General features: G+C 51.8%; 1 protein-coding gene across 1 annotated transcript in view; it reads left to right on the forward strand.

Annotated features, from left to right (window-relative positions):
- The window catches only part of LAPTM5 (lysosomal protein transmembrane 5), a 21,627-nt gene extending 4,993 nt beyond the window's left edge, over positions 1-16,634 (forward strand). Inside the window, exons 2-8 of the mRNA XM_071576702.1 lie at positions 5,197-5,290; positions 7,647-7,723; positions 8,432-8,560; positions 9,021-9,146; positions 11,002-11,097; positions 14,833-14,925; positions 15,943-16,634. Coding sequence (XP_071432803.1) covers positions 5,197-5,290; positions 7,647-7,723; positions 8,432-8,560; positions 9,021-9,146; positions 11,002-11,097; positions 14,833-14,925; positions 15,943-16,017 — 690 coding nt within the window. The 3' untranslated portion in view covers positions 16,018-16,634. The remainder of the gene's footprint in view (positions 1-5,196; positions 5,291-7,646; positions 7,724-8,431; positions 8,561-9,020; positions 9,147-11,001; positions 11,098-14,832; positions 14,926-15,942) is intronic.
- The last annotated feature ends 8,520 nt before the right edge of the window (positions 16,635-25,154 follow it).

Raw genomic sequence — 25,154 nt, forward strand, 5'->3', positions numbered from 1 at the left:
CCCTGCACAGACACCCCAACAATCCCACCCTGTGCCCCAGAGCATCATCCAAATCCTCCTGGAGCTCTGGTAGCCTTGAGGCTGTGCCCACTGCCCTGGGGAGCCTGGTCAGTGACCAGACATCAGGAAAAGGTTCACATCTCTTGGTGAAAGGAGTTTGGATCAGCTGGACATGAAGGGCTGGAACTGTGCCAGGGCAGGGACAGCACCCAGGGAAGGGCTGGAGCTGTGCCAGGGCAGGGACAGCACCCAGGGAATGGCTGGGGCTGTGCCAGGGCAGGGACAGCACCCAGGGAATGGCTGGAGCTGTGCCAGGGCAGGGACAGCACCCAGGGAATGGCTGGAGCTGTGCCAGGGCAGGGACAGCACCCAGGGAATGGCTGGAGCTGTGCCAGGGCAGGGATAGCACCCAGGGAATGGCTGGAGCTGTGCCAGGGCAGGGACAGCACCCAGGGAATGGCTGGAGCTGTGCCAGGGCAGGGAGAGCACCCAGGCAATGGCTGGAGCTGTGCCAGGGCAGGGACAGCACCCAGGGAATGGCTGGAGCTGTGCCAGGGCAGGCTCAGGTTGGATCTCAGCAAAAGGTTCTTCCCCCAGAGGGTGGTGGGCACTGACCAGGCTCCCCAGGGCAGTGGGCACGGCCCCAAGGCTGCCAGAGCTGCAGGAGGGTTTGGATGATGCTCTGGGGCACAGGGTGGGATTGTTGGGGTGTCTGTGCAGGGCTGAGGGTTGGACTGGATGGTCCTTTGGGGTCCCTCCCATCTCAGCACATTCTATCATTCCAGGGTACTGTGACATAGTGTAGGACTGAGGCAGTGCCAGGCATTAAATCAAGGCAGATGAAGTGGGGGGTGTTGCAGGGCAGGATCTGCCCAGCCTGGCACACACAGCCCTGGTGCCCAACCCTGCTGCAGCTCCAGAGGGGTTAAACTGCTCTTTTTTATCTGAACTATGTTCAGCTTGACCGATCTCCAAACGATTTATCTTTATGCAAATGACCCTGGTGTGGTGACATGTCATGACAAAAGGCTGCTCCCTTTTGGTGTTTCTAACCCTACCCTGCCATTCATGTCCTGCTGATCCAAACCCCTTTCACCAAAGGATGTGCAGCACTTCAGTCAACCAGAGGCAGCAACAAGAGGTGTCCTCCAAAAGTTTCAGCTGGAGGAAATAAGAGAGGAAGGGCTGGTGGGGGGCTGGGAGTCACAGCAGCCCAAGTGAGCTGTGAATTGAGTGCTGGGAGGTGAAATCTCCTGGTTTGAACCTCCCTCTGTCCTGTCATGACATAACAAAGGGAAAGGGAACTGGGCACTTGTCTGAGCAGCCCTGTCAGGCTGAAAGGAGAACTTCTTGGTTTCTTCTGGAGCTGAAGGGTGAATCTCTGGTGAGAACACACCCAGCAAGGAGAGAGGGCAGACACCACAGCAACCTTCTCAAACCAGGGGGAGCAGCCTTTGCAGAGGTTCTATCACCACCATCTTCCAAGGTCAGGTGATGGAGACCTGTCCTGGTCCTCACAGGAGGCGATGGAGAGGCAAGGGAAAGGCCTGGAGATCATTGTCTCCTTGGAGCTCAGTGGCTCATTCTTTCTGTGCAAAAGCCCTTGCAAATGGAAGATTGAAACCAACTTTTGCTTTGAAAGTCTTCTCCTTGGTCTGTCAGGCTGGGCTTGTTTTTCCTGCCATGTGGGTATTTCTGTGCCTGGTTTTGTGGCTCATTTCAACACCAAGCAGGAAACCAGAGCATCTTGGGCTCTGCTGCTCTTCTGTCCCCTCTTTGATAGACCTTAGAGATGGTCCTTCATACTGATGTTTAGGCTCTGGATCTGCCCTGGCCATAAATCCATCTGGGATGGGACCATTTGGGATTTGATGTCCTACTTTCCCTCATTATCTTCCAGGAGTGGAGCTGATATTGAGGGCTCAGACCTTGCTCAGGCCTCCACATGTCACTGAAACCTGAAAAAAGCAATTTCCCCCCATATTTCCCATGGTGACATCTGAGGGTCTGACCAACAGCAGCAATAAGGGAAGTGCAACCTCTTTGGGAGCTCGAACATGAAACCTCTCAGCCCAGCTGGGGCTCCTCAGCCAGGTGTGGTCTCCATGTGCAGGGAGTTCTGAGCTCCTTCCCATCCCAGGAGAGATCCTCAGGTGGAAAGACACTCCAGATCGATGCAATTTCATTCTTGGAAGGGTCCAGTTCTGCCATGGGACCTTAAATTTCATTCAACTGAGTTCATGTTACTTTTTTTTTGTAATAAGATGTGATTTTTTCTCCTTTCTCTCTCAGCCTCATATCAGATTGCAAAGTTCATTTACTGCAGAGGTAACAAACCCCCCAAGAAACAAACCCCAACCTAAAAGAAATCTCAGAAAATGCTTTGAGTTGGAAGAGTCATCTAATTCCAACCTCCTGCCACGTGGCTTTTGAACAGCCTGTCATCAGACAGGCCAGGAGAAAACAGGAAAAATCCAGGCAGGGTTTTAAATTCAAAGGAAGGGCTCGTGGTGTCCCCCCTGCAGTCTGAGTGTGGCTTGGTGGGAGCTCACCCTGGAAACGAAGGGCTCTGGGGGATGTTCTGCAGCTCTTCTGGGAGCTGCACTTGCAGGTTGTGCTCAGAAAGTTGGTGAGGTTGGGATGAAAACAGTTTCTGGGTCTGCAGCTGGTGCAGAGACAGTGGGAGGTGTGCTGAGCCCTGGGCAGCCTGTCCCTCCCAGCCATGGTCCCCTCTCTGGGAGATGCAAAGCCTTCCTTGCTTGGTCTCCTTGGCTTGTTCTCCTCCTGTGGCAGCTCTGGGAGGTGCAAAGTCTTCCTTCCTTGGTCTCCTTGGCTTGTTGTTCTCCTGTGGCAGCTCTGGGAGGTGCAAAGCCTTCCCTTCTGGGTCTCCTTGGCTTGTTCTCCTCCTGTGGCAGCTCTGGGAGGTGCAAAGCCTTCCCTTCTGGGTCTCCTTGGCTTGTTCTCCTCCTGTGGCAGCTCTGGGAGATGCAAAACCTTCCCTTCTGGGTCTCACTGTCTTGTTCTCCTCCTGTAGCAGGTCTGGGAGATGCAAAGTCTTCCTTGCTTGGTCTCCTTGTCTTGTTCTGCTCCTGTGGCAGCTCTGGGAGATGCAAACTCTTCCTTCCTTGGTCTCCTTGGCTTGTTCTCCTCCTGTGGCAGCTCTGGGAGGTGCGAAGCCTTCCCTTCTGGGTCTCCTTGTCTTGTTCTTCTCCTGTGGCAGCTCTGGGAGATGCAAAGTCTTCCCTTCTGGGTCTCCTTGGCTTGTTCTCCTTCTGTAGCAGCTCTGGGAGATGCAAAGTCTTCCTTCCTTGGTCTCCTTGGCTTGTTGTTCTCCTGTGGCAGCTCTGGGAGGTGCAAAGCCTTCCCTTCTGGGTCTCCTTGGCTTGTTCTCCTCCTGTGGCAGCTCTGGGAGGTGCAAAGCCTTCCCTTCTGGGTCTCCTTGGCTTGTTCTCCTCCTGTGGCAGCTCTGGGAGATGCAAAACCTTCCCTTCTGGGTCTCACTGTCTTGTTCTCCTCCTGTAGCAGGTCTGGGAGATGCAAAGTCTTCCTTGCTTGGTCTCCTTGTCTTGTTCTGCTCCTGTGGCAGCTCTGGGAGATGCAAACTCTTCCTTCCTTGGTCTCCTTGGCTTGTTCTCCTCCTGTGGCAGCTCTGGGAGGTGCAAAGCCTTCCCTTCTGGGTCTCCTTGGCTTGTTGTTCTCCTGTGGCAGCTCTGCCAGAGCTCCCTCAGGGCCCTGCAGTGGCTGCTCCTGTGCTGTTCCCACCACCCAAAGTTTGCAAACATGAGCCCAGACCACAACAGTTCTGGTTCCTCCTCTGGTTCCTCCTCGCCTGTGTCACTTCTCGAGGTGGTTGCTGAAGTGAAAGGTCTCTCTAGATCTTGGGGGAAAGTTGCTGCAGCTCCACCCAACCCTGTGTTGATCTTGGTGGCAGATACCAACTTGCTTCCTGTGCCATTGTGGGGCTCAGATGACTCAGACTCACAGGATGGGTCAGGCTGGAGGGACCACAGTGGGGCATCTGGTCCCACCTGGGCCATCCCAGAGCACCTGGCACAGGATGGTGCCCAGATGGGTCTGGAATATCTCAGTGAGGAGACTCCACCCCCTCTCTGGTCTCTGCTCAGTGCTGGGTCACTGCACAGCAAAGAAGTTCCTCTTCCTGTCCAGGTGACACTCCTTGGGCATCAGTTCCTGCCTGTTCCTCCTGTGCCATTGCTGGGCCCCTGAGCAGAGCCTGGTCCTGCTCTGTCCCCTCCTGCAGGCACTGCCAGCCATGGGGAGGTGCCCTCAGTGTCCCTGCTCTGCCCCCTCCTGCAGGCACTGCCAGCCATGGGGAGGTGCCCTCAGTGTCCCTGCTCTGCCCCCTCCCTGAGGCACTGCCAGCCATGGGGAGGTGCCCTCAGTGTCCCTGCTCTGTCCTCTCCTGCAGGCACTGCCAGCCATGGGGAGGTGCCCTCAGTGTCCCTGCTCTGCCCCCTCCTGCAGGCACTGCCAGCCATGGGGAGGTGCCCTGAGTGTCCCTGCTCTGCCCCCTCCCTCAGGCACTGCCAGCCATGGGGAGGTGCCCTCAGTGTCCCTGCTCTGCCCCCTCCTGCGGGCACTGCCAGCCATGGGGAGGTGCCCTCAGTGTCCCCTCTGGAGGCTGAGCAGCCCCAGCTCCCTCAGCCTGTCCTGCTCCCAGAGCTGCTCCAGGCCCTTCAGCATCTCCACAACCTCCTCTGGACCAGCTCCAGGAGCTCCATGTCCCTCCTGTCCTGAGGAGCCAGAGCTGGACCCAGCCCTGCGGTTGTGCCTTGCCAGGGCTGGGTAGAGGGGCAGGATCCCCTCCCTCACCTTCTGGTCTCTTTGTGTCTCTTTTCACATTTTAAAATACTGTTATTCCATTTAACTCCTTTCTGAACCAAAAGGCAATTTCCAAACATTTCAAAAATTTCTGGGTAGAAACGACTGAAACAAAACTCATAAATTTTGTCATTTCTCCATCCCCCTTCAGCTGGCAGAGGAGACACAATTAAAACCCAAACCACCAATAAACTGATGACTTTTGCCTCAATATTTCCTTGCACAGGACCTGAAATCCTTCGTGTTTGCCTCACTTGGACACTGTGACAACTTCCTGATTCCTGGGAATAAATTTGCTGGTGGGAAGTTGGCCCAAGGCCACTGAATTGTCTCTTTTGCTTTGTGTCCTCCCAGGTCATGAGTGTCCTGCTGCTGATTGAGTATTCCCTGGAGGTGTCCAACGGGAAGGGCTTCTGTAAAGAGCTGGCCAAGGATTCCTACAGGATTGGTAGGTCCTTGGGATGCTGGAGGCAGTTCTGGGGTTTGGTGGGAACCCAAAGTTCTGCCCTGGTCCCACTTCCCTTTTGATCAAAGCAAATTGGAAACTGGTACTCGGAACAGATGGGCCAAAAGCTCAGACATGGAATTCAGGCCCTAAAGATTTGGGGTTTGGCTCATTGGAGGTTAATGTGGAGCCCAGAGAAGTTGCCTTGTTTCAGGATTTCAGGCTCTCAGCCCAAGCTCTCCAGCATCTTTGGCCACCCCAACCCCTGCAGCGCTCCAGGCTGGGCACAGAGTGGCTGGAGAGCAGCCAGGCAGAGGGACCTGGGGGGACTGAGGGACAGGAAGCTCAACAGGAGCCACCAGTGTGCCCAGGTGGCCAAGAAGGCCAATGGGATCCTGGCCTGGATCCAAACTAGCGTGGCCAGCAGGCCCAGGGCAGTGACCCTTCCCCTGGACTCTGCCTTGGGGAGGCCACACCTTGAGTGTTGTGTTCAGTTCTGGGCCCCTCAGTTGAGGAAAGAGATTGAGGGGCTGGAGCGGGGCCAGAGAAGAGCAACGAGGCTGGAGAAGGGTCTGGATGTGGCACTGAGTGTCCTCTTAACTTCCCTTCAGGCAGTTCCAGACAGTGCTGAGGTCACCTCTGAGCCTCCTCTTCTCCAGGCTGAACACCCCCAGCTCCCTCAGCCTCTCCCCACAGCACTTGTGCTCCAGTCCCTTCTCCAGCCTCGTTGCTCTTCTCTTCTCACTTGGGTTGGAAGAGACCTCTGAGATCATCAACCCTTGATCCAACCCCACTGGGATCACTCTGGCACTCTGTGCCCTGGGCTGGTGATCACAGTGGGGTTGGATCAAGACATGGTGGATTCTCACTCAGTGTCACATCCATAAAATCATAGAATGGATTGGATTGGAAAAGACCTTCAGGATCATCAAGTCCAACCCTTGGGCCAACTCCAGTCCCTTTACCAGATCATGGCACTCAGTGCCACGGCCAAGCTCAGCTGAAAAACCTTCAGGGATGGGGAATCCACCCCCTCTCTGGGCAGCCCATTCCAATCCCTGAGCACTCTCTCTGCAAAGAATTTTTTTCTGCTCTCCAACTTAAATTTCCCCTGGCAGAGCTTGAGCCCATCGTGCCCCCTTGTCCTATTCATGATGTAGGTTAAATATTGGATACTTTTGATCACTCCCTTAGGTCCTGAGTGTCTCCCTGCTCCCCTCCCTCTCCAGAAAAGCTCTTTCTGTGGGGTGCAGCCTCCTCAGAGGGTTCTTCCCTGGAGTCCCAGGAAGGAGAAGGCTCCTCATGCTCAGGGAAGGAAGTGCTGCTCGGAGGTTCTTTCCAGACAGAAGGTTCCCCATCAGCAAATCTCCTTTCTAGAGACTCAAAAGTGTTACTAATTCTTGAGGAACAAAGGAATTCAAAGCAGCTTTTTATCAATGCATTTAAATGAAATGGAGCTCCTGTCACCAGAGGGAGGATGTGAGAAGTGTTTCTGCTGGTGCCACCTGCCCTTGGTGCCAGATGTGGCTCAGCCCAGTGCCAGGAACCACAGGATATCCTGAGTTGGAAGCACCCCCAAGGACCAACCAGTCCAACCCTCAGCCCTGCACAGGAACAGCCCCAAGAGTCACCCCCTGTGCCCCAGAGCATCATCCAAACCCTCCTGCAGCTCTGGCAGCCTTGGGGCCGTGCCCACTGCCCTGGGGAGCCTGGTCAGTGCCCACCACCCTCTGGGGGAAGAACCTTTTGCTGAGATCCAACCTGCCCCTGCCCTGGCACAGCTCCAGCCATTCCCTGGGTGCTGTCCCTGCCCTGGCACAGCTCCAGCCATTCCCTGGGTGCTGTCCCTGCCCTGGCACAGCTCCAGCCATTCCCTGGGTGCTGTCCCTGCCCTGGCACAGCTCCTGCCATTCCCTCAGGAATCTGGTGATGGGTGGTTAAAATTGATGCCTCTGCTTCTGATCTTCAAGATCCTTCCCCAGGTTTCGCTGTTACTTTATCTGTCTTTGAGTCACAAATCATTTCCAACTCTGACTCATTAACTGAAAACACTCTGCTTTTTTCCACTAATTGGTTTTACCTTCACATTTTAGCCTGGGATATTTAAATTTCAGTCCTTGTCTCCCTCTTGCCTGAGCTGAGCCTGCATGACCTGGTGGCTACAGAGACAGAAACTCCAAACACAGATGAAAAATTTGGTTTAGAAAGGGGAAAAGGGGGTTAATTCCAGCTGCAGGACATCCATTCCCCCACGTCCACCATTCCTTCTGCCAGGTTGTCCCACTCTTTCTTAGAGCCAGGATGGAATTGAGATCTCAGACTTTTGGTAACGTGGCAATTCCTTTTCTTCCTTTCATAGCTGATGTTGTCACCAGCTTTCTGCTGATCATCCTCCTGTTTGCCATCAGCTTCAACCTCCTCCTGGGTGTGCTGAAGGTATGACCTCCACAAGGGCCATTTAGCTGCTCCTCAGGCCTCTCCCATGTGGGAGGGTGGGAGGAGGGGGCTGGAAAATGCTCCCTGAAATGTGCCCAGAAAAGCAGAATAATGTCTGGGCTGTGGCACAGGGAGGGGGAAGGTGGCCCTTTGCAGCCTCAGGCTCATCCTCAAGGCTGCAAACCACCAGATTTACCAAATCTGGGCTTCCTTTCCCTCAAAGCTCCTTTATTTGTGTGTGTGTGTGTTAAGGAATGGAAATGTTGTGCTTTGAAAATGTTGGTTCATTGCCTCATTTCTTGGCTCTTTTGCAAGTGGGATCCTGCAGAGAAACTGTGACTCCCTCTGGCACTGGGAGCTCATTTCCCATTCCAGGAGGAGAAGGAGTGTGGAAACTCAAGGAGTTTGGAATTAGTCCTGAGTTTAAGCACTTCCCAACAGCACAGTTGGGGACAGTGGAAGGACAACCCTGATGGGCCCAAGTGCCAACTCACAGAAATTCTCCAAGGGGGTTAAAAAAATTTGATGTTAAATCCCTTTATTGTTTGGGAACCACCACAGTGTGTGGAATCAGATGCCAAAATTCCAGGGAAATATTTGTTCCTGAGGGTGTCTTGGAATTCCTCCTGGCTGTCCTGTCAGGCATTGAGAGCTGGTCTCGTTCTCCCCATTGGAACTGAAATAACTGGCATTGCTTTTCTTCCTCAGAAGAGGGAACGTCTCCTGATCCCCTTCCTTGCCCTCCAAGTCATAGACTTCCTCCTCAGCCTCCTGACCATGTTCAGCTCCTACATCCAGGTCCCAGTGATCATTTCTGTGTCCTCCCTGAGCCACACGGTGGGTACCAGCACCTTCTGGGGGGTCTCCTCTGCTTTCTGGGAGATGGAGAATGGGTGGAATAAAAGAGCCTTGTCTTTGGCCACAAGAATCATTTGGGTTGGAGAACATCAAGTCCAATGGGGAGGTGGCTTGTGGATGCAAATCCTTGGGGGCTGGAGGGTTCCTAAGCAGAACCAGCGACAACTGGGACATGTCCCACCCCTGGAAATCTTCCTGTTGAGTTTATTTACTGCCTTGTGGATTTGGGGGAGGTTTGCTGGAAAAACTGGAACTCTCACTGCTCCAGGCAGAGGCCTCTTCTGTGGAGTTCGTGGAAATCAGCCCAATGAGATGGTCTGCTGATATTTTTGGCCAGAACAAGTGAATTCTAAAGCTCAGACTCAGTGTGAGCAAAGTGTGTGAAACGTGAAGGAATCTCTAGAACTGCCCCCAACTCAGTCCTTGTTCCCCCTTGCAGCAGGGACACTCCAAGATCCCTCTCCTGGCCCTGCAGCTGCTGGACTTCTGCCTGAGCATCCTGACCCTCTGCAGCTCCTACATGGAGGTGCCCACCTACCTCAGCCTCAAGCCTGCAGACAATGGGGTAGGTCCTGAGTGAGCTCCTGGTTCTTCATGCTCTGAACTCCCCCAGCCTCTCCTTCAGTGGCTGCTAAAACAGAGTCACCTTTCTCTGCTCTCTCCAGTGCCCCAGAACTGCTGTGTTTGACCCCAAAAGAGGAGTTTCCCCAAATCTGTTCTCCCCAGTGACAGTTTATTCCTGTGTTCCTTAAGAGCACACCTTGCTCTCCTTGTAAAAATGTAATGCCAAGGTCATGGGTTCAATCCCCTGTGTGGGCCATTGACTTAAGGGTTGGACTTGATGATCCTTGGGGGTCCTTCCAGCTCAGAATAGTCTGTGAATCTCTTTCTGTGAATCTCTCTCTGTGAATCTCTCTATGTGATCTCTTTCTGTGAATCTCTCTCTGTGAATCTCTCTCTGTGAATCTCTCTGTGAATCTCTCTCTGTGAATCTCTTTCTGTAAATCTCTTTCTGTGAATCTCTCTCTGTGAATCTCTCTCTGTGAATCTCTCTCTGTGAATCTCTCTGTGAATCTCTCTCTGTGAATCTCTCTCTGTGAATCTCTCTCTGTGAATCTCTTTCTGTGAATCTCTTTCTGTGAATCTCTCTCTGTGAATCTCTTTCTGTGAATCTCTCTCTGTGAATCTTTCTGTGAATCTCTCTCTGTGAATCTCTCTCTGTGAATCTCTTTCTGTGAATCTCTCTCTGTGAATCTTTCTGTGAATCTCTCTCTGTGAATCTTATGGCAGAACAAAATGATTTGGAAAGACCCATCTGCTCACGTTGAAAAGGCATCAACTCTTCATCTTGATTAACCAGCCACGTTTTTGGTTCTCATTTAAATCACCTGCTGGAAACCTTTGCCAAGGGAGTGTAAATAGGAGGAGGAAAACAATGTCCCTGTGACCTGTCTGGTGGGGAAAGGAAGGTGTCCCCCCTTTCTGAGGAACCTTGAACACCATCATAGACTCACAGAATGGACTGGGTTGGAAAAGACCTCCGAGATCATCAAGTCCAACCCTTGGGCCAACCCCACTGTGATCACCAGCCCAGGGCACAGAGTGGGGTTGGATCAAGACATGGTGGATTCTCACTCAGTGACACATCCACAGAATCACAGAATGGATTGGGTTGAAAAAGACCTCCCAGATCATCAAGTCCAACCCTTGGGCCAACTCCAGTCCCTTTACCAGATCATGGCACTCAGTGCCACGGCCAAGCTCAGCTGAAAAACCTCCAGGGATGGGGAATCCACCAACAGAGAATCACAGAATGGGTTGGGTTGGAAGAGACCTCTGAGATCATCAAGTCCAACCCTTGATCCAACCCTACTGTGACCACCAGCCCAGGGCACTCTGTGCCCTGGGCTGGTGATCACAGTGGGGTTGGATCAAGACATGGTGGATTCTCACTCAGTGCCACATCCATAGAATCACAGAATGGATTGGGTTGGAAAAGACCCCCGAGATCATCAAGTCCAACCCTTGGGCCAACTCCAGTCCCTTTACCAGATCATGGCACTCAGTGCCACGGCCAAGCTCAGCTGAAAAACCTCCAGGGATGGGGAATCCACCCCCTCTCTGGGCAGCCCATTCCAATCCCTGAGCACTCTCTCTGCAAAGAATTTTTTCCCTGGCAGAGCTTGAGCCCATCGTGCCCCCTTGTCCTATTGCTGAGTGCCTGGGAGAAGAGACCAACCCCCACCTGGCCACAACTTCCCTTCTGGTGTAAATAGGAGGAAAACCACGTCCCTGTGACCTGTCTGGTGGGGAAAGGAAGGTGTTCCCCTTTTCTGAGGAACCTTGAACACCATCTCTGTGTGTGGCCCTGGTAGAGGGGACAAGTGGTTATGACTGAGACCTTCTCCCTCTTTCCACAGGGATTTTTGCCAACCCTGCAGAACCTGCCAAGGGAGGAATATGCCAAAGTGATGATCACCTTCACCATCGCCTTTGCCGCCGTCCTCTTCCTGAAGGTAAAAGGCTGCACGGTCTGGTGGGGCTGAAATGAAGCTCCTTTCTTTGGGGAACAGGAAAATTTGGGTTTACAGCCCTCCCAGATCTTTGTTGGTCTCTCCTTGGGCACAGCAAGAGCTGCACCTCACTGTGGTGTCCAATACCCAAAGCACTGGTTTTTTTTGTTTGGGTTTTTTTGGGGGTTTTTTGGGGTTTTTTTGCTTCTGCAGATGTGAATTATAAAGTAAAATCTCTTTGATATCCAAAAAACTCTTACTGCCCTTTCATCTCTAGAAGGACAAGATGGTTGAACACAAATATAGGAAAGGATTTTGCTCTTGTGGGACAAAATAAATCAGGTGATTAAGCAGCAGGTTGGATCTTCCACATGGGGAAGTCGCTGTACCCACCCTGGTGTAGGCAGAGTTATGCACTGACACCCTCAGGGCTCATTAACACCAGGAATCCACCCTGAGATGGTTTCTCCTCTTCTTGTTCAGTGGATCAGAGAACACATTTTTTTACTGAGGGGTTTCAGGGTTAAGAAAATCAGCTCTTTGCAGGTGCTTGGGCAGATTCTGTCACTGTGGAAAACGCTGCTGGTTATTGGGGGAACATTTCACACTCTGCCTCTTGCCAGGTGGGCAGATGTGCCAGGGGGGAGTGTCTTGCCACCTGTGGGGGCACTGCAGGGAGAGCTTTAGCATAACTTGGAATAGGATTTAAGAAACAATCAAATCCAATGGAATAGAACAAAATCCTTTTATTCAGTGCTGGGAACATGAGGGGTGACCCCACCAAGGTGTTCAATGAGACTTTTGGGTTTCCAGGTTTATATCCTGAGTTAAAACTGAAACCCCCTCCCCAAAGCCAGGCAGGATATATTGGGTGGCTCTTCACAGCTCTAATGGGCTGCTCTTATCTCTTATCTCTCTTACCTCTGTATTTCCTTCTTAACTAAACAATGTTACAGCTTCAGGCCTCGAATCCAGGCAGGTTTTCTGATTTATTTCTTACAGCTCAGGCTTAAATTCCTCTTTGTCTAAAGCCATGCATGGGAAAGAGAACTGACCAACTTGGGTCTAAGCTAAAATCAAAAATTAGTGTAAAAGACAAAGTGAAGATCACAGGATTTTATGGAGAAAGGATAAAATCCATTTTCTTGAGGGGTCTCTGTATCAAATATTTGCAGGGACTGTGTGATGGAAGTGGAGATAACTCTGCAGGGACTGTGTGATGGAAGTGGAGATAACTCTGCAGGGACTGTGATGGAAGTGGAGATAACCCTGCAGGGACTGTGTGATGGAAGTGGAGATAACTCTGCAGGGACTGTGTGATGGAAGTGGAGATAACCCTGCAGGGACTGTGATGGAAGTGGAGATAACCCTGCATGGAGTTTCTCTCCTGGATGAGTGGAGGTTTTTATACAGTTTGTGAGATGCCTTCAGTGTCTTCCCTGTTTGCTCCCTGTATCAGGAGGCTTTTGGAGGCAGGAAAGTTTTGCAGAATTCCCTAAAGGTGCTCCAGGTTTGGATTTGCCTCCTCATCTCTGGAACTTTGAGACGTGGATTCCTCAGACTCAGATACTCCATTCCTTGTCCTGGTTCTTTGTCTTGGCTTTGTGTCAAACCCACCAGTCCCCATTGTCCCAGGAAATCCTAAGCTGCTTTTTGAGGACATACAACTCCTTCTGTTGCTCTGCAAACACCAACCCTTCCCAAAGCAGAGCCCCAGGCCAACAAAAACAAGAGGCACACGACTTCTCCTCGCTGCACAGAGGAGGGAAAATATTGATTTAACATGGTATGGAACACAGCCCTTGCTTATTTTCATGGACCACAACCCATCAATTGAGCCATTTTGCCCAGAAAAGCTCCATTTATGCATCTTAGAGCTCTGGGAGGTGCAAGGAGGTCCCATCAGGGAAGTGTAACTGTTGCAAGGGCAGGATTTTGTTGAATGGACAGACTTTTTGGGTCAGTCTTAGTTGGCCATGGAGCTTTGGACCTCTGGGGGAGGTGGATGTTGTGCTTTCCTGAACCACCCAGGCTTTGTAGCCTGCTCAGAAGAATAACATTAAAACATACTTTCCTTTCCTACCTGGTGAGATTGGACTCTCAGAGGTCATAAACATGACACTGAATGTGCTTTAAACATGATATTGATTGTGCTTCAAATATATTGAATGTGCTTTAAACATGACATTGAATATGCTTTAAACGTTATATTCATAGAATCACAGAATGGATTGGGTTGGAAAAGACCTCTGAGATCATCAAGTCCAACCCTTGGTCCAGCTCCAGTCCCTTTACCAGATCATGGCACTCAGTGCCACGGCCAAGCTCAGCTGAAAAACCTCCAGGGATGGGGAATCCACCCCCTCTCTGGGCAGCCCATTCCAATCCCTGAGCACTCTCTCTGCAAAGATTTTCTGCTCTCCAACTTCAATTTCCCCTGGCAGAGCTTGAGCCCATCGTGCCCCCTTGTCCTATTGCTGAGTGCCTGGGAGAAGAGACCAACCCCCACCTGGCCAGAACTTCCCTTCAGGCAGTTCCAGACAGTGCTGAGGTCACCTCTGAGCCTCCTCTTCTCCAGGCTGAACACCCCCAGCTCCCTCAGCCTCTCCCCACAGCACTTGTGCTCCAGTCCCTTCTCCAGCCTCGTTGCTCTTCTCTTCTCACTTGGCTTGGAAGAGACCTCGGAGATCATCAACCCTTGATCCAACCCCACTGGGATCACTCTGGCACTCTGTGCCCTGGGCTGGTGATCACAGTGGGGCTGGATCAAGACATGGTGGATTCTCTGTCCCTGGAGGTGTTTCAGAGGACACTCAGTGCCACATCCAGTCCCTTCTCCAGCCTCGTTGCTCTTCTCTGGCCCCGCTCCAGCCCCTCAATCTCTTTCCTCAACTGAGGGGCCCAGAACTGAACACAACACTCAAGGTGTGGCCTCCCCAAGGCAGAGTCCAGGGGAAGGGTCACTGCCCTGGGCCTGCTGGCCACGCTAGTTTGGATCCAGGCCAGGATCCCATTGGCCTTCTTGGCCACCTGGGCACACTGGTGGCTCCTGTTGAGCTTCCTGTCCCTCAGTCCCCCCAGGTCCCTCTGCCTGGCTGCTCTCCAGCCACTCTGTGCCCAGCCTGGAGCGCTGCAGGGGGTTGGGGTGGCCAAAGGGCAGGAAAAGAGTATATTGAATGTGCTTTAAACATTATATTGAAGTGCTTTAAACATGACATTGACTGTGCTTTTAGCATGGTATTCAATGTGCTTTCAATATGATACTGAATGTTTTAAACATGATATTGAATGTTTTAAACATGATATTGGATGTTTGAAACCTGATATTTAATGTGCATTAAACGTTGTATTTAATGTGTTTTAAATATGACATTGAATGTGCTTTAAACATTTTACTGAAGTGCTTGAAACATTATAAGGAATGTGCTTTAAACATTGTATTGAATGTGCTTTAAACATTATAATTGGTATGACTGAGATATTATATTGAATGTGCTTCATGTTTAATGGCATTACTGGTCCTGGTCCCACCCCACTGTTGTGTTCTGATAAATGGAGTCATCACCTTCCCACTGAAGGATGGGCAGAGGCTCATTTGAGGCTCTGGGACACCCAATCCCAAGGTTGCACCTCCAGGGAACAAAGCAGGACAAAGTCAGGCTGGGGCAGAAGTGGGAATGCTCTTGTTGACCTGCAGTGCAAAGACAAAAAGCCCTTTCCCTTTTTTGCTTTTTTCAGGCCTACATGTTCAAATGTGTCCTGGGATGCTTTAAGCACATTAAAGCCAGCAAGAGAGAGGAGGGGAAGGTTGACCCACAGGCAGCTGAAAAGGTGAGAAAATGTGTCAGCTTTGCCCCATGAAAAGGCATGTTTTGGACTGAACTACGTGGTGACCCTTCCTTCTGCTTCCTGGTGGTGTGAGAGAGAGTTTAACCTTCAAATGTGCAGCAGCACAATCACTTTCCAATATATTATATTCCTTTAACTTTATTTTTGTATAAAATCTTTCCAAGTCCGTGGCATCTGCAAGAAACTCCCCTCAGGCTTCAGGCACAGCAGATAAATGGCAATGCATCACTTGCAATCTCTGCTTTTCATCTCAGCTGAACTTTGCTTTCTGAAAATTAGGTTTGTGTTCACCTCTCACTGAGTGGTTGGTGCTTTGTCCTTCACCTCCACGTGTGACAAACGACTCTCAGAGTCCCTCCCCAGGTCAGGGAGGACCTCCCAGACAGCACCATCTGATACAACACACAGTGAATCCCAGAACATCCTGAGCTGGGAGGGACCCCCAAGGACCATCCAGTCCAGCTCCTGGCCCTGCACAGACACCCCAACAATCCCACCCTGTGCCCCAGAGCATCATCCAAACCCTCCTGCAGCTCTGGCAGCCTTGGGGCCGTGCCCACTGAAAGGTGTAAAATTCTTTAAGGCCTCCAAGACCTTCAGTAGATACTGTAAAGATGAGTGAGAGGCAAAGAGGAAGGATATGAAATGATAAATTGTGGCTTTTTTCTTGTTGAAACTTGGTAGATATGAGGAGCCTTGCCTTGGAACAGCCCCTGCTGTGCCCCAGGGCCCTCTGCAGGGACCTGAGCTCAGCTGCTTTGCTCAGGCAGTGAGGATGATGTTCTGCTCATCAAAGGGCCTTGGTCCATTTGTTTCTTCAGGAGGTGGAGGTGGGACTGGCAGCAAAGTGGTTTGAAAGTGCTGCTTCCCCTCTAACTCTGCCCTTTATGTCCTACAGCCCACGTGGCTCTTTCCCCCAGCTCTGAACTAGGTGGAGAAACACACCCAAGACCAAACCCCCTTGAACTCCAAGGCACAAGTAATGGTCTTCTCTTTCAGGCTGTGCTGCCATCCTATGAGGAAGCCTTGGAGTTGCCTTCCAAGGAGTGTCCCCCACCCTACGTGACAATCTAAGCATGGGGAGAAACCAACGTGTGTGCTGCTGTTGGTGCCTCTTCCCCTCCTGTCAGACAGTCAGCCCTTGCTCTCTGCCAGTGCCACTGCCCAGGGCAGCCCAGTGGGTGCCCCCACAGGGTGCTGGGCTGGCCCTGGGGCAGGCTTTGCCCCCAGAGCTGCCCTGCTCATCTCCATAACCTTGGCTGAGGGTCCTGCAGGAAGTGCCAGTGCTGGCTCTGGCATGGGGTTGATGGGAGGTCTCTGAGGCCCTCCCAGCCCTGCTTTGTGCCACAAGATGCTGTTTCTCCCCTGCCTCACCCAGAGCTCAGCAGATGAGACACTGAGGGAAGGGGGGCAATGGGTGGGAGGGTTTGCTCTGCCACAGCCCAGCCCTGAAGCTTTGCCAGCCAGACCCTGTGGCAGAGGGACCAGCAAGACAATGAAGGTCTCACATGAATTCTGACCCAGCCCTGCTCCTGATGGTGGTTGATCCTTTGTGCTCCAGAACATCCAGCAGGATGGGGTGGCCACAGCATTGCTCTGCTGTTCAATCCTGAGTGGTTGCACTGTTTTGTTTTGGCTTTTAGTGTTGACTTGAAAAATGAGTTGCAATTAAAAACCTGTTAATGGCTTCACCACTTTGCTGTCTGATTTCTGGCTGGTGGAGGCTGATCTCTGTGTAACAGTGTCCTTGCAAGGAAGGAAGAGTTTGCTTTCTAAAAAACAATACTGAGTGAAACTGGTGCTTTGAGCTTGGTGTGATGTCATCACACGTGTGTGCTGCTTGCAAAGGAGAACCTGCTATTTCTCACAGGCAGTTTTATCTAAAAATCATCTTGATCCTTCCTCTTCTCCATTATCACCAGTGACAAAGGTCATACATAGAATCACAGAATGGATTGGGTTGGAAAAGACCTCCCAGATCATCAAGTCCAACCCTTGGGCCAACTCCGGTCCCTTTACCAGATCATGGCACTCAGTGCCACGGCCAAGCTCAGCTGAAAAACCTCCAGGGATGGGGAATCCACCCCCTCTCTGGGCAGCCCATTCCAATCCCTGAGCACTCTCTCTGCAAAGAATTTCTTTCTCATCTCCAACTTCAATTTCCCCTGGCAGAGCTTGAGCCCATCGTGCCCCCTTGTCCTATTGCTGAGTGCCTGGGAGAAGAGACCAACCCCCAGCTGGCCACAACTTCCCTTCAGGCAGTTCCAGACAGTGCTGAGGTCACCTCTGAGCCTCCTCTTCTCCAGGCTGAACACCCCCAGCTCCCTCAGCCTCTCCCCACAGCACTTGTGCTCCAGTCCCTTCTCCAGCCTCGTTGCTCTTCTCTTCTCACTTGGGTTGGAAGAGACCTCTGAGATCACCAACCCTTGATCCAACCCCACTGGGATCACTCTGGCACTCTGTGCCCTGGGCTGGTGATCACAGTGGGGTTGGATCAAGACATGGTGGATTCTCTGTCCCTGGAGGTGTTTCAGAGGACACTCAGTGCCACATCCAGTCCCTTCTCCAGCCTCGTTGCTCTTCTCTGGCCCCGCTCCAGCCCCTCAATCTCTTGCCTCAACTGAGGGGCCCAGAACTGAACACAACACTCAAGGTGTGGCCTCCCCAAGGCAGAGTCCAGGGGAAGGGTCACTGCCCTGGGCCTGCTGGCCACGCTAGTTTGGATCCAGGCCAGGATCCCATTGGCCTTCTTGGCCACCTGGGCACACTGGTGGCTCCTGTTGAGCTTCCTGTCCCTCAGTCCCCCCAGGTCCCTCTGCCTGGCTGCTCTCCAGCCACTCTGTGCCCAGCCTGGAGCGCTGCAGGGGTTGGGGTGGCCAAAGGGCAGGACCTGCACTTGGCCTTGTTGAACTCCATCCCATTGCAATCAGCCCATCCCTCCAGTCTCTCCAGATCCCTCTGCAGAGCCCTCCTGCCTTCCAGCAGGTCGACACTCCCTCTCAACTTGGTGTCATCAACCATTTAGTTCACAAGGGACTCTGCACAGAGCAGCCTCTGCAGGTGTCAGTGCTGGGGACAGAGAAGAGGTACCTGGAATTTGGGACCTGCTCCCCTTCTTGGATTGTTCCCTGCTCTTTTAAAACAACTCAGAGTGTAGTTTGCTCAGTAATAACCATTCCAGTATTCCACAGCTGGGATCACAGCCTGGGGCCTTTGTGCTGCTCTGAAACAAAACAGAATGACCATTTCTAATTGAATATTCATAAAATATAAATAAGAACTGTGGTGCTGCCTCGTGCCCTTCTCACTGTCTGTGTCTTCATGGGGTTGGAGATAATGCTGTTGGTTATGCACCTTTGAGCTGGTTTTCCCATCACTGGAGGAAGAGGTTGGTTCCCTTTCTCTGTGGTTCACCTCCCTTGTTCTGGGAACCAGGATGCTCCAAACCAACCAGGAAGCCTGGAAAGGTTCACCACAATGCCACCTTAATGGCTCCAGTGCTTTTGAACATCCTTCAATCACCCACAAAAGTACAAACCACTCAGATTCTTCAAGCAGAAAATAATTCTCGTGATCCTAAACGTGGCAGTTGTTCAACTGGGAGCAAAGAGCAAGAGACCAAGCCAAAATCCAACCAGAAAACCTGGCAGGACCATGTGAAGAGCCCAGCTGCTTGCATTGAGGCCACCCCAGTCTCCTGGTTTATTGGAGACATGAAACATCTTTGAATTCTGAATAACCAATAGGCTCCAGAATAATCAATAGGCTCCAGAATGTTCCGGACAAGTCATAGTCCTGAAGCCCAGGCTGGATGTTGAAGCTGTTCTCATTTCTCACCAGCCACCTGCTCACCTTGGTTCCAGTTCCCAGAGCCAGGGCTGGAGGAGCCCACAGGGTGGGACACCTGGATGGAGCTTCTCCTCCAGGTGGTTTAGGGAGGTTTTGGAAAGCACAGTCCTGCCCTGAGGCTTCCTCTGTAGGTGGTGTGTGACAACCACTTGGGCACCTTGACCAGGCTCCTTCCACTGGCCAGGACTGACCCCATCAAATGGGTCTGTCCCAAATGTTGTTTGGTTCAGTTCACTTGGTTTCTAAACCAGAAGAGGTTCTTCAATGTGATCCAACTAAATCGTGTTTAAAATCCCTTCTCCATCTCTTTAAACGGAATCAAATTCCACCTCTAATTAAATTCCCATTAATAATGCTCTGGGCTAATTAGTCCCTGCAGCAGGATAAATCATTCCCTAAGCCTCCTGCTTTAAGGGACTGTGATAACAGAGTTCAAGGATGTCCAGCACATCCCTGCAGAGATGGGGTTGTCTCCATGTGCACCAGGAGCTTTCCTTACCTGACCCTGATGTTCCCTGAGCAAACCAATCCCTCCTTCTGCTCAGGGCACTGTTTTCTCTCCAGGGCTCAGAATAGTTTCCCAAGCAAGGCTGGCTCCAAACCCCCAGAAATGGGATAAAATGTATGGATTTATTGTGAGCTTCCAGCCAGGTCAGGGGCTGAGCTGTAGACAGGAAGTGTTTTTGGTTTTCTGACACGTTGGGGGACTTGGCCAACACAAACTGAACATGAGCTGTCCCAAAGCTCTCCATCAGTCAGATGATGGCACTGCCAGTGCTGGGTTTGAGGCTGATAAAAGCCTCTTTTTCACATGCCACTTTCCCCCTGTTTTCTCTTCTCTGAGCTGATTTACTGATGTGAGTCTCAAGCACAGACTCAGCTCACAGAATGTGCTGCTCCACACGTTGCTGTGAGTTTGCCAGTGCAGAGGAGGAATGAGCAGCAATTCTTTGGTGGAGAAACCACACTGAGCTGATGATCTCAGCAATGGCAGGGCACAGAAGGGAGAGGGTCTTGACCAAAGCAGCAACATCTCATGGAGGTGGAGATGCTCCAGGACTCAGAATGTCCATGAGATTTCCTGACTGACTGTGGCTTTTTCCACCCATTTGACCCAGACCAAAAGCTCCAGTGGAAAAGAACCTTTTTGCTTTACAACTAGAGAGTTATTAAGGTTGGAAAAGACCTCTGAGATCACCCAGACCAACCATCAAGGTGGCACCACCACCCTGTTCACCACTATACTTTGTGTGTTGCCTTGAGCTCTTCTGCTTTAATTTCTTGGTCTTCTTCAGGCCTTGAGGTGCTGGAGGAGAAATGCTCTCCCTCTGCCCTGGAAAAGAAACAACCAAAGACCCTTCAGTGGCATCCCTGTTCCACAGAAAGGGGAACTGAGCTATGAAGGAAGAGGGAATGGAATATCCTGGATCCACTCGGGGGAGGGAGGGCAATTGCAGGATGGGTGAGAGTGGTCCTGCTCTGCCCACAAACCAGGCTCAGTGCCTGAGACTCCAAGAAAAGCCTCTAAAGGTCTAAGCAAACCCCTGGAGACTGGAATCCTTATGGCTGGATGAGCTGGAGCTCTGCAGAACTATTTTGCCTCCTTGAGACTCCTTCCCTCAGCTGGTCCCAATGAGACATCCCAGCAAACCCCAGTTAGGTGCTGGAAGTGCTCCCATGACCCATTCACAGCCCTTTGGCCAAGCATTGGATAAACCTGATGGGAAGTGGTTCCTGCTGGTGGTAACCAGGACATGCTGCTCCAGCAAGCCAAGGCCACAGCTTTTTGGAAAAGCAATTCTACAAATCCTCCTGGCAGTTAAACAGCACCAAAGCCAGCAGAGAATCTGGTGCCAGTAAAGCCTGGGGAGGTTGGAAGCATTTTTCTGGTGTTGGCTTCTGTCAGAGTTTGAAATGGCATCTGGGAAATGTGAGGCAGCTGCTGGAAACTTGGGGAAAATAACGTGGGATGCACAGGAACAACCACACTGAGAGCCAGGTGGGTCGAGCCAGAGGTTCTCCTGTGATGGAAAGGTCTCTCCTGACCTGAGGGTGTTCTGATGGCCATGAGTGGGTATAAATAGACCTTGAAGAGGGCCCAGACAGCAGCTTGGCAGCATTCCCTGGCTTCTCCTGGAGAGAAGCTGAATGGCCCTGGGGCAGGGGAATCCCAGGTGGTGGAAGTGTGGAAGGTCTCCAGGAGCTTCTCACCGCCCTGTCCTGCACCACAAGGACTGGGTTGTGCTTCTTGGGTTGACCTTGCCTTGGTTCCTGCTGCTGGGAATGCCACCTCCAAAATCCAGGATGCAGCCCCTGGAGCCCGGGATGGGCACTGTGGGAATTGCTTAAATCAAATAGCAGAAAGGAGATGGGTTTCACTCTGAGTCGTTACAGGCAGTTCATTAAGATAATTAGTCACTGCTGTCCCAGTGTGCCCAGACTGGCAGTGTGGTCATGCACCAGCTCAAATCCTTCTGCTGCTGTTTGCTTTCCCTCTCCACACTCATCCATCAGAGACTCCAGCTGAGGAACTGTCTCATCCACGTGTTTGCTCTCAGGGATTTTGGAACATTTCTGCCACTGAAAGTTATTTTACAGGGATATTCCTCTTCCTGGATGATCCCAGAGTTCTTGTTACTCCATCTTACTGGGAGTGTCCAAGGTCAGGTTGGAGCAACCTGGGCTGGTGGGAGGTGTCCTTGCCCATGGCAGGGGCTGGCATGGGATGGGCTTTAAGATCCCTTCCAAGCCAAACCATTCCAGGACTCTGATTCCATAATTCCTGCCCTGGTCCTTGACCCAGCAGCTATTTTGGCTCGTTCACCTCAGAGAAAAGGAGCTGCCCCAAGTGCCCTCTTAATAAATGGATACTGTTCCATTCATGGGATCATCAAATTATAGAATATCCTGAGTTGGAATGACCCCCAAGGACCATCCAGCCCAACCCTCAGCCCTGCACAGACACCCCAAGAGTCACCCCTTGTGCCCCAGAGCATCATCCAAACCCTCCTGCTGCTCTGGCAGCCTTGGGGCCGTGCCCACTGCCCTGGGGAGCCTGGTCAGTGCCCACCACCCTCTGGGGGAAGAACCTTTTGCTGAGATCCAACCTGACCCTGCCCTGGCACAGCTCCAGCCATTCCCTGGGTGCTGTCCCTGCCCTGGCACAGCTCCAGCCCTTCCCTGGGTGCTGTCCCTGCCCTGACACAGCTCCAGCCATTCCCTGGGTGCTGTCCCTGCCCTGGCACAGCTCCAGCCATTCCCTGGGTGCTGTCCCTGCCCTGGCACAGCTCCAGCCCTTCCCTGGGTGCTGCCCCTGCCCTGGCACAGCTCCAGCCATTCCCTGGGTGCTGCCCCTGTCCTGGCACAGCTCCAGCCATTCCCTGGGTGTTGCCCCTGCCCTGGCACAGCTCCAGCCATTCCCTGGGTGCTGTCCCTGCCCTGGCACAGCTCCAGCCATTCCCTGGGTGCTGTCCCTGCCCTGGCACAGCTCCAGCCATTCCCTGGGTGCTGTCCCTGCCCTGGCACAGCTCCAGCCCTTCCCTGGGTGCTTGTCCCTGCCCTGGCACAGCTCCAGCCCTTCCCTGGGTGCTGTTCCTGCTCTCAGGGAGCAGAGGTTGGAGCTGCCCCTGCTGAGCTCTGCCCTCAGCCTGCTCTGCCCCAGCTGGACACACCAAGTGCTCTCAGCAGTTGTTCATGTGGCCCCTCCAGACCCTTCACCACCCTTGTAGCCTTCTTTGGTTGCTCTCTGACACCTTTAGAACTTTCTCATTCTGTTGTGCCAAAGTGCTGGAGCCACTCGAGCCATTTGTAGCCCAGAAACAGCCCCAGGAGCTCCTGGGCCAGGCCAGGATTGTGTCACTGCACAGGTGGAGAACTCCAGGCAGGACTTGAAGCTGCCCAGAGTCTTGCAGGTGCTCAGCAGGAGAGCCAGGAATAGTGCCCAGGAGGCATCTCAGTCCCAGGGGATGGATGTGGGCACGGTTAACCTGGTAAATAAAAAAGATCCCTCTGAAAGGAGCGTGACCCATAAAATACATAAACATGCCCCAGCCATAAACAGCATTTACTATTTCCAGCACCAGAGCACGAGGAGATTTGGCAGCTCTTTGCAGCTCAAAGGACAAACAGCAGTTCCTTTGATCCTGGCTGGGTGGAGGGGTTAGATTTAAAAAGCCATTCATGTCTCCCCAGCCCTTCACCCTTTACATCATTTGTTTTCTGCTTTGCACTGACCCCACTGCTGTAAAATATCCCATTCCCAGAAGAGAGAAAATGTCCTTTGTGGGGATCAAACAGTCGGGAGGGACCTCCCCCCCTGTACCAACCAAAATGCAAACACTGTGGGGATGAAATACAAGAAATGGAGCTTTGACTAAAAGGTCCCTTTGGTCACCATTTCTCTGAGGAGGTGGAAAATGGAGCTGGGAATGCAGTTCAGGAACATTCACTTGGGAACATCAAAGGGAGCCTGAAAGAGGCAAAAAATTACTGAGAGTTTTGCTCAACTTTGGAGTTTTCTGCTGGCTGGAGGGCAGGAAATTTGTGTTTACTACAACTGACAGGTTTGTTTGGAATGAAATAGAAGTCAACAGTAAACTGCTCAGAGTTTGGCTGCTTGTCCCTTCCCAACCTTCTTCTTGCTCTGCTGCCTCAACCAGGGGGACTCTCCAGGTCCCTTCTGAGAAGTGATTCTGGTTTAGGGCTACAAAAACTGGGCTTAAAAAAAAATCAAGAAAAATTCAAGGTTTTAACAGGTTGGAAAAGACCTCTAAGATCATCAGGTCCAACCATCCACCACCATGTTCATCACCAAACCATGTCCTGAAGTGCCACATCCACGTGGTTTTGGAACATCTCCAGGGATGGTGAGTCCACCACTGCCCTGGGCACTGTGCCAGGGCTTGACCACCCTGTCCATGAAGACATTTCCCTTAACATCCAACCTGAACCTCCCCTGGCACAACCTGAAGTTATTTCCTCTTGTCCTGCCTTCTGCTTGAGCTTTACTGGATTTGGAAACATCTTGAGATCCTTGAAGTCCAATTTCCTTTCCCCCCCAGAAAACCTTCACATTCTTCTGGATCATTTCCATGGAAGCCCCTCAGACTTTTGCTTTGTTGCAGTGTGAAATTCGTACCAAAATATTAAATGTGATCCCAGGGAGTTTATTGGAAATATGGAAATCCAAAACTAAAACACAGGTTGAAAATAAAACCTGAGCACAACAAACCCCAGGAGTGAAATGACAAATCGAAACAAAGCAAATAAAATGTCATTTCTTCTTGGCTTTTCCCATCTGATCAATATTCCTGTGAAGGGTTTTGATATATTTTATGCCATCAGGGTTGTTTGTCTGATGGCAAATGAGAAGTTGCCACCCCTCCCAGCTTTGGTTCTGCCTGGATTAGTCTGTGCTTGGAGTTTAGGACTCTCAGGACATTCCTAAGCTGGGCTTTGCTCTTCCTGGCCCAGCCCAAGACTGGCAGGTTTGACATTTGTGCTGGTTTAAAGGTGAACCAGGAGGGGAAATGAACTCACCACGACAGAGATTATAAGTCAGAGCTAAAATTTAATAATAATATCACAATAACGACACTGACACACAAGGGAAATTGCTTTCAACTCACAAACCCCAGCAGTATAACCCAGTGTCCTGGGGCACAAACCCAAGGGGGTTTGTTTGCCCTTGTGCTGAGACCCCTGTGGCTCCCCCAAGTCCAGAGCAAAAGGAAGTGAAGAACCTGTTGGTGCAGGCGAGGGCTGTGGTCTGGTCAAGAGTGGTGATCTCCTCCTGTCGAGGTCCTGCTGCTCCTCTGGATCCAAGGAGAAGTTCCTGAGATCTTCTTACCCACCACTTATGTACCCTCAGGGAGCCCCCAGTCCCTCCCCCTGGGCGGGGACTCACACAGTGGGTGATTAACTCTGGGAGCCAGGGGGTGTTGAACTATTGATGGCCCATTAGCAGCTCCGCCCCCTCAGGCTGGGGGTGAAGGTGCCAATGACTCCCTGGGCAGCTGCTGCCAATGGCCCATTGTCCTTGGGGAATGAATAGAGGGGGTGGAATACACAGCTTTGATCACCCCCACACAGGGTTAGCTGGTCCCTCCTGCTCAACTAGGACAGAGAATCACAAAATTGTTAAGGCTGGAAAAGATCTCCAAGATCATCAAGTCCAACCTTTGACCAAATCCCCCCCAAGTGCCAGATCCACTTGTTTTCTGAACATCTCCAAGGGTGGGGACTCCACCACCTCCCTGCTCAGCCTCTTTCAATGCCAGACCACCCTTTCCAGGAAGAAATTCCTCCTGATGTCCAACCTGAACCATCCTCTCCTCCTGCCCCTGTTCCCTGGAGCAGAGCCC

Source organism: Pithys albifrons, chromosome 24, assembly GCF_047495875.1.
Source record: "Pithys albifrons albifrons isolate INPA30051 chromosome 24, PitAlb_v1, whole genome shotgun sequence".
Lineage (NCBI taxonomy): Eukaryota > Metazoa > Chordata > Aves > Passeriformes > Thamnophilidae > Pithys > Pithys albifrons.